Source organism: Bos indicus x Bos taurus, chromosome 7, assembly GCF_003369695.1.
Source record: "Bos indicus x Bos taurus breed Angus x Brahman F1 hybrid chromosome 7, Bos_hybrid_MaternalHap_v2.0, whole genome shotgun sequence".
NCBI classification, from domain to species: Eukaryota; Metazoa; Chordata; class Mammalia; order Artiodactyla; family Bovidae; genus Bos; species Bos indicus x Bos taurus.
This window is the reverse complement of record NC_040082.1, coordinates 90432706-90444777: the sequence shown is the minus strand read 5'-3', so window position 1 is coordinate 90444777 and position 12072 is coordinate 90432706. Positions and strand designations below refer to the sequence as shown.

At 59.9% G+C, this 12072-nt stretch overlaps 1 protein-coding gene across 3 annotated transcripts; it reads left to right on the top strand.

Moving 5' to 3' along the window:
• The first annotated feature begins 2456 nt into the window (after nt 1-2456).
• MATK (megakaryocyte-associated tyrosine kinase) lies at nt 2457-10687 on the top strand. 3 transcript variants are annotated; one of them, XM_027547234.1, is made up of 14 exons: nt 2457-2831; nt 3274-3384; nt 4094-4153; nt 4531-4644; nt 4731-4846; nt 4935-5154; nt 5542-5635; nt 7517-7582; nt 8821-8920; nt 9002-9086; nt 9276-9349; nt 9464-9659; nt 10035-10121; nt 10227-10687. In XM_027547234.1, exons 2-14 carry the CDS (start codon nt 3379-3381, stop codon nt 10464-10466), a joined length of 1458 nt encoding a protein of 485 aa, XP_027403035.1. In that variant the 5' UTR covers nt 2457-2831; nt 3274-3378; the 3' UTR covers nt 10467-10687. The 3 variants fall into 3 exon arrangements, with proteins under 3 accessions (XP_027403035.1, XP_027403036.1, XP_027403037.1); XM_027547235.1 differs by lacking the exon at nt 3274-3384 and having other exon boundaries at nt 2696-2831; XM_027547236.1 differs by lacking the exons at nt 3274-3384; nt 4094-4153 and having other exon boundaries at nt 2700-2831.
• The last annotated feature ends 1385 nt before the right edge of the window (nt 10688-12072 follow it).

The following is a 12072-nucleotide window of genomic DNA, read 5'->3' as shown; positions in this document are numbered from 1 at the left end:
GGGGCATAAGAGGGCATTGTAAAGATGGAGAGAACTGGGGGTGCCAGCCAGACAAAGGCAAGGACATTCCAGGCAGAGAGGACAGTGGAGACAGATGCTTGCAAACTCCTGCGGTTCAGTGCTGCCAAACTGCTAGGTACTTGGTGGGAGAAGGTGAGACCTGGGAGGCCAGCTGGAGGTTGAACACAAGAGCCCTGAACGCAGATTGAGCGCTTTAGGCTCTGCCTTCAGGCAATGGGGAGTTCCAGAAGGGTATGGAGCAAAGGAGGGCCACAGTCACATGTCCATCCCTTGTCTGTGCAGTAGAAGGTGGAGGACTACAAGGAAGAAACCTGGAGGAGCCAAAGGAGCAGAGAGGGGGCTTCTGTGTCACCTGGACCACAGGGCTTGCCTGGGTGGGGGAGGGGGGCCAGAGAATTTCTGGAATCAAGTCGACAGGACTGGAACCTGGAGGGTGAGGACCCCGCGATCCGTGATGTGGCTACCCACTGGCTTCAGGCAGGTAGAAGGCAGGAGGCAGGAGACACTGGTATGGCCACCCTGGGGACTGGAAGAACATCTTTGTGATTCAAAGTGGTCAATTCTTGAATGCCTCCAGGGATAGGGAACTCACCCCTTATGTAGCTCTGACCCACATAAACCATGGACTCATATCTGTCCCCCTAGAGTCAGGCACTGCCCCCTGCCCCATGCCCATGCCATGGGGGCCTCCCCTTCCCAGGCCAGCCTTTGTTGATAAGGGCACTTGATGCTGTTTGCTCAAGACTCTCCTTCTCCAGTCTCAGCAACTCTGGTTTCTCTGGTAGGGCCATCTCACAGAGCATGGGACAAGGACCCTGTCCAGGGGAGGATGGAGATGTTTCTTAGACACAAAGTGTCACGGTTTTGCAGAGGGAGATAGCAAACCCATTCAACCTCCTCCCATCTCTCTGGTGGCATCAAGGAGAAAGGCTCCATGGGGTGCCAGGGCACCGGGGAAGTCGTAAGCACAGGCCGTGCTGAGGAGAGCAGGCAGCCCTCCCTCGTGCTCCTGGGCCTGCCACAGTGGCTGGTGTAACTCTAACAGTGCTGCTGGATTTCCGCTGTGGCCACTTTGACGCTGCGCTATTTTGGGCAAGTGATGATGGTTTGCCATATACGGTTGGCCCCCAGTGACCCTGCTGAATGCTAGCTGTAGGGTTCCCAGCCCCTTGGTCCAGAGCAGTGCCCGTGGCTGGGAAGTTGGGGCTGGGGGGCACCTGGGACAATCCCACAGTCGGATCCACGGAGCCCAGATGAGCCCAGAGAGCCGGATGAGCAGGAAACCTCCTGGCAAACACTGCCAGTATTAGTACATTACACCACCACAGAGAAAGACCCCCCTCTCTCACTCCCCTCCTGCCTGCTTCCTTCACTGGGAATAACCTTTTGCAGGTTCGGGGGGCCCCTGCTGGACTGTTCCCCTTGGACATGATGCTTCCTGTATGACCTGTATGGGATCACACAGTTTATTTTCTATCACATTCTGGTAAGTGGTGGTTGTTTCTGACAACTGGAGATTTTAGCATTTTCTTATACACAGTTTCCTAGTTTTTGGTGCATAATATTGCATGATATTGAATATCTCCAATTCTTGTCTTGTGCTTAGCTGCTCATCGTATCCAACTCTTTGCCACCCCATGAACTGTAGCCCATCAGGCTCCTCTGTCCATGGGATTTTTCAGGCAAGAATACTGGAGGGGGTTGATATTTCCTCCTCCAGGGAATCTTCCTGACCCAGGTATTGAACCCACTTCTCCTGTGTCTCCTGCTTTGCAGGCAGATTATTTATCCTCTGAGCCACTGGGGAAGCCCCTAATTCTTCTCATTGGGTCTCTATTCCCAGAAATCACATGACATCTTGGTGCACAGACACTTAGACTTTGGGGGTACCAGAAAATTGAATTCTGGGCATCTTGGGGCATCACCCTCCTAAGGTCAGCTTCATCCGTGTCCTCACAGACCCATCCACTCATCCATTAGAAAGTATTCGAAGTGAGCTCACAGAGGAAAGGCGAGGGCTGGGCCCCCAGGCCTTCAGATGCTCACAGAACTCCCTTCTGAGCCGGAAGCTGGTGCTGCCTGACCCTACAGAGGAGGAAACCGAGGCACGAGCTGGGCTGGCCTTGGGGAGGCCCTGTGTTGCTCTGCCAGGAGGCCTCCAGTTCCAGGTGATGTTTTTCCCTTTACTCTCAATTCTCCCTTAATTTCAAGGATGATGATAAGAATATTCATGGTGGTTGACATTTTGAGGGCTTTCTTTGTGCCGGGCACCAACAGCTCTTTCCTAGGGCCACGTACTGAAATGAGACTCTTGTTAGAGCTGGCTGAGGGCGTTGGAGTCAGAAGGGTCCACTGTGTTGTCTGGACTCTGAGACTTGCTTACCTGCCCGGACGGGAAGCTCTCTCCTTCCCCTCCCTGTGCCGGCTGTCCTCTCTCCGCGAGGCGTGGATTACCGGAACGCGCGGGTTGCGCGCCCCGCGGCGCCAGGCCGGGAAGTGGCGTGGATCTCGAGAGCGCCGCGCGGGAGGTGCCGGGGGCCCCGGAGGCGGGGCGAGGAGGGGCCGCCGGTGGCGGCGGCGCGCCGAGCAGACCGCAGTGCGGCCGGCGCTAGGACCCGCGGGGGCAGCTCAAACTGCCGCGCCTCCCGCTCCCCCCACCCCGGTTCCAGCCCTCCCCCAACCCAAAATGAGGAAACGCAGCAACTTGCTCCAAGTTGTGCAGCCGGGGCCGCCTCGGGGTGCGCAGCCGGCGCGCGGGGGCCCTCCTGGGGGCGGGCACGGAGTGCAGCCCAGGGGCGACCCCTGAACAGGTGAGGGCGCTGGAGGGGATAGTGGGAAAAGACCGTAGGACAGTGGAGGGGCCCCAAGGGCTAGCGGGTGGGGGGGATGCTGGGCGAGCGCAGGAGGGGCCAGTGTGCGAGCGCGAGCGCGCGCTTCCGGGGCGTGCGGCCGGTACGCGGCTGGGGCGGGTATGGTTGGATGAGCCCAGGAGTCGGGTGGGGTGGTATTTTTGTGGGTGCGGGTATGCGCGTCTGCAACCCCTGGGTGTGTGTATCCGCGCGTCCAGGTGGAGGGATGTGCGCGCGTGTCTTGCGCTGCGTGTGCGCGGCCCTGCGTGTAGCCCTGCGTGCCCGGGTGGCCCAGCGTGTGGCGCCCAGGTGTTCAAGTGTGGGTTGGGGGGGGCGGCACACACGTTTCTGAATGTCTGTGCGTGTGTTCACACGTGAGACGTGTGTGCACAACTGTCTCTAGGAGAAACTGCTTTTGCTTGCATACCCGCGTGCCTGTGGGTACCTGTGTCCACCTGTGTCCAAGCCCTGTGTGTTTCTGTGTGTTCTCGTGTGTACATGGATCAGTATGCGTGTGAGTACACAGAGGGCTGGGGATTTCTGGGGTGGAGACTCACTCCTCCCCACCTGTCCCACTGCTCCCGCCACCTGGTGGGATCCATGGGGAAAGCAGGGGACAGAAATGCCCCCGCCCCAGCAACAGTGCGGGACTTTGTTTCTGTCCTCGGTTGGGAAGTGAGGGCGGGGGCGGTGGGGGGGTGGGGGGCGCGGATCAGAGACCCAGCCGGCAGCCAGAGGAGCCCAGCACGGCGGCACTGCCCCGCCTCACCCCCGCCAGGGTCAGAGATTCTTGGGAATGACCTTGAATCATCCTCTGTTTCCTCATGTACCCCTGCCTACTTTACCAGAAAAGAGGAAGAACCAGGCTCTGTTTAGTGGCTCCAAGCGCCCCACGTTTAGTGGCTCCAAGCACCCCAGTGTGGGCTGCTGGGGCCTGAGCCAGCCCCTGGCCACTCACTCTGAGCCTGCCCTGTGCCTCTGTTTCCCTTTGGGGATGACGGCGCAGCCAGGCTCCATGCTAAGGAGCTCTCCCAGGGAAAGACCACCTCCCCTAAGGGGCTTGGGGAGCCAGCGCCTTGGGCCCCCCACAACCCCTGGGGGTGGGGGGAGGCCGCCAGACTGTCGCCTCCACCTGGTCCAGGCTGGAAGCAGTAGTCATGGCCCCTGGGCCCCCAGCTTGGCTTGAATCTTGAGCTCTCCAGCTGGTCTCTGCCCCTCCCCAGGGAAGCCCTCGCTTCCTCCACGCCTGGCACCCCTCACCCATCTCAGCCAGGATGCCGACGGTAAGTACTCCCAACTGGGTGCCTGGGCCTAGGCCCCTCCTCTCCTCCGTCCACAGGACCTCAGCTCCACGGGGCTGGAGGGGGGGTGGGGGCCATCTGACCCGTGTCCCCTTAGGCAGTGTCCACAGGTCTTTTTCTGTCACTTGGTGTTTTTTCCCACTCTTTCCTCCCATCTTCTGCCCCGGGGGGTCCCTCTGTTTGTGACTCTGTTTCCTCTACTGGGTGCTCTGTGCACCCCCAACCCGCATCTCCTCTCTCCTGTGTTCTGTTCTGGGTCTCTGCCTCAATAGTCTTTCTCTCTCCTTTGGGCCCCACTCCCCACCCCCACAATCTCTCCATCTCATGACCCCTTTCCTCCTCTCACCACTACCTACCAGAGGCGCTGGGCCCCCGGTACCCAGTGCATCACCAAGTGTGAGCACACGCGCCCCAAACCCGGGGAGCTGGCCTTCTGCAAGGGCGACGTGGTCACCATCCTTGAGGCCTGTGAAGTGAGTAGGGGGGAATGTGCTTGGAGAGAGGGGGTGCTCCTCCAGGAAACATCTCCTCCCACCGACCCCTGGCTCCCTCCCGGCAGAACAAGAGCTGGTACCGTGCCAAGCACCACGCCAGCGGGCAGGAGGGGCTGCTGGCGGCTGGGGCGCTGCGGGAGCGCGAGGCCCTCTCGGCAGACCCCAAGCTCAGCCTCATGCCGTAAGTCGTGGGGAAGCGCCCTCGGGACGCGGGTGGAGTCAGTAGGGCCCGGCCAGTCCCGCCCAGCCCGCCCTTCCACCTGCGGCAGGTGGTTCCACGGGAAGATTTCGGGCCAGGAGGCGGTGCAGCAGCTGCAGCCGCCTGAGGACGGGCTGTTCTTGGTGCGGGAGTCCGCACGGCACCCGGGTGACTACGTGCTGTGCGTGAGCTTCGGCCGCGACGTCATCCACTACCGCGTGCTGCACCGCGACGGCCACCTGACCATCGACGAGGAGGTCTGCTTCTGCAACCTCATGGATATGGTGGAGGTGCGGCTGCCCAGCCCCCCTAGTGCAAACATGTAGGGAGACCAGGCATGGGACCCCCCACCAGAGGCTCATGCTCCCCAGTGTGGACAAGGAGGCGCTGCTCCCTGGACCACGGACCCTACAGACAGTCTGAGTCCTCCACGTCCCCCCATCTCCAGGGACACCCAGGAACCTCCAATTTGACACCAGTCCCAAGACACACACCCTCATCCTCCTGTTTCCATGGAAACCAGCCTAGAGAATCCTGTGGGAACCCACCCCCTCTCCTCCTCCTCAGCGCCGCCCACCCCTCCGGAGAACCCCCTGGGAAGGGGATGGGAGGCAGGGCCTCACCGGATGTGGGGAGTCACACTCACGGCTGCGTCTGCCCTGCCCTACCCGCTGCAGTATTACAGCAAGGACCAGGGGGCCATCTGCACGAAACTCGTGAGACCAAAGAGAAAGCAAGGCACCAAGTCGGCGGAGGAGGAGCTGGCCAAGGGTAAGGGGGTCCGCCCTTCCCTCCTGAGTCGGCCTGGCCTGGGGACGCAGGGCACACGGCCAAGGCTGCCTCACCTGGGTAGGTCACAGTGCCAGGCTCTGCAGGTGGAAGACCTGGGTGCCCTTGGGCTGGGTGGGGCACGCCTGCACACACCCATCAGCACACTATCCATTTATTTCCCACACCAGCTGCTCCCCTTGTTTCATCATCCTTCACCTGAGTCAGAAACCCTGGGCAGATCCTCGATGCCACCCCGTCCCCCGGCCCCCTGGCCTCCCACAACCCCTCCATGGCCAAGTTCTATTAACACTAGTTTAAATCTGGCCCCTCCATGGCCCAGCCTTGGACCTTCCCATCAGACCACCTCCTTCCTGAGGGGGGAGTCCCCCCTCCTCCCAAACCCTGTGGCCTCAGAGGCAACTTTCTACGTGAAAATCCACCCACATCACTCCCGTGTCTAAAGTGGGGAGGCCAGGCAGCTCCACTGCCTTCTAGAACCTTCCCTTGTGGCTGAGCTATCTTTCCTGCTTCATCTACGAGGCCCTTCTTTTCCACATGCCCCTGGGGTTGTGTGACTCTGCACTTACCCTCATGCCTCCGGACTGTTGTGCATTCTGTTCCCCTCACCTGAAATGCTTTTGCCGCCCTTGAGTAGTGAGATCTCCCACATTTAGAGCAAGCGCACCCTGCCCTGGCCACCCCTCTTTGAACCCGGTGATCATGGCTGTCTTCTTGGAAATGTCTTGGGGATGACACCCAGGTGGAGGCTGGTGTCACTGTGCCTGATAGTATCCAAGGGCTGGTGATTTTAAGAGGGGATTTGTTGGGGAAGAGGAGGAGACCTACAGAGCCTGTCACAGGACAATGCAGGGGGCAGGAGAACACAGGTGTGCTTAGCAGAAAGATCAGGGAGGCTAGCACAAAGATGATGACTTAAAATATTTATTTTTATTTATTTGACTGCACTGGGTCTTACCACCTTATAGTGTTGTTCACTCACTCGTGTCCAACTCTTTGCAACCACATGGACTACCAGGTAGCCACCAGGCTCCTCTGTTCACGGGATTCTCCAGGCAAGAATACTGCAGTGGGTTGCCATTCCCTTCTCCAGGAGATCTTCTCGACCCAGGGATCAAACATGGGTCTCCCACATTGCGGGCAGATTCTTTACCATCTGAGTGACAGGGAAGCTCTTCACTTACCACTTTTCCTGATGGTAAAGAATCTGCCCACAATGTGGGAGACCCAGGTTCGATCCCTGGGTCGGGAAGATCCCCTGGAGAAGGGAATGGCATCCCACTTCAGTGTTCTTGCCTGGAGAATCCCATGGACAGAGGAACCTGGAGGACTACCATCCATGGGATTGCAGAGAGTCGGATACAGCTGAGTGACTAACACTTTCAGGTCTTACTGTGGCATGTGGGATCTAGTTCCCTGCCCAGGGATCTAACCCAGGCCCCCTGCATTAGGAGCATGGAGTCTTAGCCACTGGACCACCAGGGAAGTCCCAAGATGATGACTTAGAGTGCTGGAATATTCTAAGAATCTTCCAGAACCTTAACCAGAAGTTCTGGAAACTTTCCCAGTATCTGTTGTATATTTTGGTCTGTGTATCCCTGGTGGAGAGAGGAAGGCAGAGGGAAAGCACCGTAAAGGAAGATTCTGCAGGGCCCTTGGAAGGACACAGTCTCCAGGTAGAAGAGAGAAGGGCCCTGACAGGTGGGCCTCATTGCTTTCACCACCACTCCCAGCCCCGTAACTGGTGCCAGGAGTGTGGTGCCTCAGACGCGGCCACGGCCACTGCTATGGGAGACCAGACGGAGCCTGGCCTCCTGTCGAGTAGAGCTGCTGGCCGCCCTCTCACTGGGTCCCCCTCTACAGCCGGCTGGTTACTGAACCTGCAGCATTTGACGTTGGGAGCGCAGATCGGAGAGGGAGAGTTTGGAGGTGAGCAGGGGATTTCGTAGGGGCTGAGGGAGGGGGGGCTCCCAGAGATGAATTGACACCCACGTTTGATACCTACTTACCATGCGACTGAGGCCACAAGGGCTCCTCTCTATAGAAGGAGGTTCATGACAGCCAGGATGAGGAGAGAGGTGGTGAGGTAGCCAGTGGGCGTGAGTGAGTACTTCACACCCCCTGGACCCTTGCACACTTCTGTTTTATTATTATTTGTATTTTGGCCGTGCAGCCGGTAGGATCTTATCTTCCTGATCAGGGATCGAACCTGCATTGGTAGCACAGAGTCTTAACCACTGGACCACCAAGGAAGTCCCAAATGTTTAAAATTTATGTGTTATTATTATTATTTGGCCATTCTGCACAGCTTGTGGGATCTTAGTTCCCCATCCAGGGATTGGACCCTTGCCTTCAGCAGCGAAATCTCAGAGTCCTAACCACTGGACCACCAGGGAAGTCCCAGGACCCTCTATGTCGAGGCCACAGCCTGAGGTTATTATCCTGGGAGGTCCCAGGGCTTGCATCGGGACCTTCTCTAGAAAGGGCTGGCGTGCGCTTGTTCTCTGTCATGTCTGCTCAGCTCTGCCCTTATTACAGGAAACCAGCCACAGGCCACAGGGAGACAAACAGCCAAGGCCACGTGCCAATAAAACTGTATTTATGGACACTGAAATTGAATTTTGTATCATTTTCATGTCATGAAATAGTCTTCTTCTTTTGATTTTTTTTTCCCCAACCATTTAAAAATGTAAAAACCCATTCTGAGCTTGCAGGCCTTGCAAAAACCCTTGAGGGGACTAGATTGGGTTCAAGGGCTGCAGTTTGCAGACCCTTGGCTTAGGTGATTACCTTTGCTCTGGGGTCTGGAGCCTGTTGGCTTCCCAGGTGGCTCAGTGGTAAAGAACCCACCTGCCAATGTAAGAGACACGGGTTCGATCCCTGCGTCCGGAAGAACCCCTGGAGGAGGAAATGGCAACCCACTCCAGTATTCTTGCCTGGAGACTCCCATGGACAGAGGAGCATGGTGAGCTACAGTCCATGGGGTCGCAGAGAGTCAGACACGACTGAGCAACTGAACGACAACTGGAGCCTACGGGGAGGGGTTTCCAGGCCTGGGGACCTGCCACTGCATTGGCCTCTTCCACGGTTCATGTGAGTGGATATGTGCATGTCTGTCTTGTCTCTGTGGGGTCCTGAGCCCCTTCCCATCCCTGCCTGCCCCCCAGCTGTCCTGCAGGGCGAGTACCTGGGGCAGAAGGTGGCCGTGAAGAATATCAAATGTGACGTAACAGCCCAGGCCTTCCTGGACGAGACAGCGGTCATGACGTGAGCCCTGGGTGTGGCAGGGGAGGGCGCCCTAGGGCCACGGTCCCATCCCACCTTCACCCCACACCCACCTGCCCCCAGGAAGGTGCAGCATAAGAACCTGGTGCGTCTACTGGGTGTGATCCTACATCAGGGCCTCTACATCGTCATGGAGCACGTGAGCAAGGTGAGGCAGGACCCAAGGGTGGTGGGGGGAGGTGGTGGGAGTAGGGCTTGGGGGTTGGGGTGGGGTGGGAGTGGGGCGGGACCTGAGGGTGGGGGTTAGGAGGGGGGCAGGACCGGAGGGTCAGGTAGGGTGCTGGTGGGTGGTTGAGCAGCCTGCAGCGCTCCTAGACCCTGCCCGCGCCCCCCACAGGGTAACTTGGTGAATTTTCTACGGACGCGGGGCCGGGCGCTTGTCAACACCCCGCAGCTCCTGCAGTTTTCCCTGTGAGTGGGGCTCCAGGGGGTGGCAGGGAAGTCGAGGCATGGAGCAGGGAGGAGCCTGGCCTCGGGAGTCTGGCCCAGGCGTCCCAGCCCCTCGCCCGGCGCCCCCTCCCCCAGGCATGTGGCCGAGGGCATGGAATACCTGGAGAGCAAGAAGCTGGTGCACCGTGATCTGGCCGCCCGCAACATCCTCGTCTCGGAGGACCTGGTGGCCAAGGTCAGTGACTTCGGCCTGGCCAAAGCCGAGCGGAAGGGGCTGGACTCCAGCCGGCTGCCCGTCAAGTGGACAGCACCCGAGGCTCTCAAGCATGGGGTGAGCCCCCCTTAGCCCCAGGGCCCTGGGAACCCTAGTTCCACTACGAGCCTTTGGCCATGTCTCTGGCCCCTGAACCTCCAAAAGAATGGCTCCACCTCCCCTGTAAGCCCTTGGCCACTAATTGTTCCTCTTAGCCCTTCTCTGAGCCTTTGTCTCCTCGTTTCTGCAACAGTCTTGGGCTCAGAGAGGGAGAGCAAGAAACACCTTGTTTTTGCACTGAATCTGGGTTGAGGGGTAGGAGGATTCAGGGGCAGGAGTCTATTGGGAGGAGACTACAGAGTGAAGGTCAACCCAGGGGGACTTTCTGGAGGAAGCACGGGCTGTAGCAGAAGCCCTGAGAGGTCCCTCTCACCCTGATCTCGGGCCCCACAGAAGTTCTCCAGCAAGTCGGATGTCTGGAGCTTTGGGGTGCTGCTATGGGAGGTCTTCTCATACGGCCGGGCTCCATACCCCAAGATGGTGAGCAGGGTCCGGGGGCCGGGCGGGGAGGTGCTGGGTCCCCTGCCAGTCTAGGGGGTCGTGATCCTGAACCCCAGCCCACACTGGAGTGGCCTCTGCCCACAGTCGCTGAAGGAGGTGTCAGAGGCCGTGGAGAAGGGGTACCGCATGGAGCCCCCTGAAGGCTGCCCTGGGTCCATCCATGCCCTCATGGGCAGCTGCTGGGAAGCTGAACCCACTCGCCGGCCACCCTTCCGCAAACTGGCTGAGAAGCTGGCCCGGGAGCTACGCAGCGTGGGTGCTTCAGCCCCCAATGGGGGGCAGGACACGGACGGTCCTGCCCCGCCCCGCAGCCAGGAGCCCTGACCCTGCCTGCGGGGCTTCGGGCCCCAGAGGACTGAGAGAGTGGGGAGCTCAGGGTGGGGATGCGGACCAGGCCTGAAGAGGGGCAGGGCCGGTGAGCTGCCTCCCGGGCTCACACCACAGGGGCGGGCCCATGGGGGGCGGGGGCGGTTCCAGGAAGCCCATGGGCACTTCGACCCCAGGAAGCGAAGGATTAGCGCCTGGATAAAGACTGGTTCCAAGAACTGGGTGTCTGAGTGTCTCTCTGCTGCCCCTTGTGTCCGCCCTGGGGCCCATCACTCAGCCTGGGGGCCATCTGCCTGCCCACTGGTCTGCCCACTGAGGGGGCCACCTGGCTGGGAGCTTGCTGCCCCTGAGGGCACATGTTTTCCTGGGCATGCCAGCCAGGAGACCCTCCAGGCCAGGGTCACAGCCACCTGAGGACCACTTGCCATCACCTCCAGGTCCCCCGACTCCTGCTGTAGCCCTTGGGGTCCCGGGTGCAAAGGACCGTGGGAGAGTTCCAGGGGCCGTGGAGGTCTGAGTCCCCTGTCCCGGCACCCTCTCCTATCCCCGCATTTCCCCTTGAGAGCAAATGGAAGCCCTGAGCAGGGAGGGGGGCTGCGAGGGCAGTAGCGTCCCCTCCTGGGGCGCTCCAGGGTGGTTATGTCCTCCACCTGTCACCCCCCCAACAGCCTCACCCAGTGACTCCGAGGAACACTTGCTGGGAAAAGCCAGCCGCACGACCTGTCCCAGGGCCCTGTCCATTCTCCAGCGGGGGCTGGGGCTCCCGGCTTGCACCCCCAGGTTCGAATCCTGACTCCACCACTCTGTGGCCCGGGCTCGCCGTGAGCCAGCACCTCAAACTGAGGGTGTGTCTGGGATGCGGGTGTTGGTGCTAAACCCGGGGTGTCCCAGGGAAACTGGGGGGTGGTCTCCCTCCCTGCCCCATCCCTGCAGCCTCCTCTGTGATCAGGCGTCTTCTGGGGGAGCCATGAGGACCCCGAGGGCTGAGTGCACACAGCTGGCGCTCAGCTGTTACTGTGACTGGCAACTACCCCCTCTCTGATGAAATTCCCAGATGCTTCAAGGTTGCCTGGAGAGGAGTGTCTGGCCTGTGGGGTGTGCCCCCCACCCCAGGAACCCCTGAGCTGGTGCAGGGATCACAGGCCACGGCACAGCCTCCCACCTCCACTGGCCCACCCCTGCCCGAGTTGAGCTGTTCATACGTCTCAAGGTCACACTGGCCTCCTTCAATTACCGACCCCCCAGAACCCCGCCCACCCTCTGGCCTCAGTTTCCCCACCAGCACCTGAAGTGAGTTAGTGATTCTTCCTGGGGGAGAAATGCAGGGTGGGAGTCCAGAGAGGCTGAGAGTGGCCTGCCCACCCCACCCCCCGACCCAATCCAGCTGGAGAAGGCCGCCTGTCACCGCAGCCCCACGCCACCCTGCCCACCCCTAATCCAGCCCTCTAAGCTGACACAGCGTCTGGGCCTGCAGCTGCTGGCTAAGTCACCAAAGCGCCCCCCCTCGCCCCTGCGCCTAACACCCCGATCCCTCCTGTACCTCTTAACCCACTGGGGCCAATTAGCTAATTGGGGGCTGAGAACAGAGCAGCTCATTAGCGTT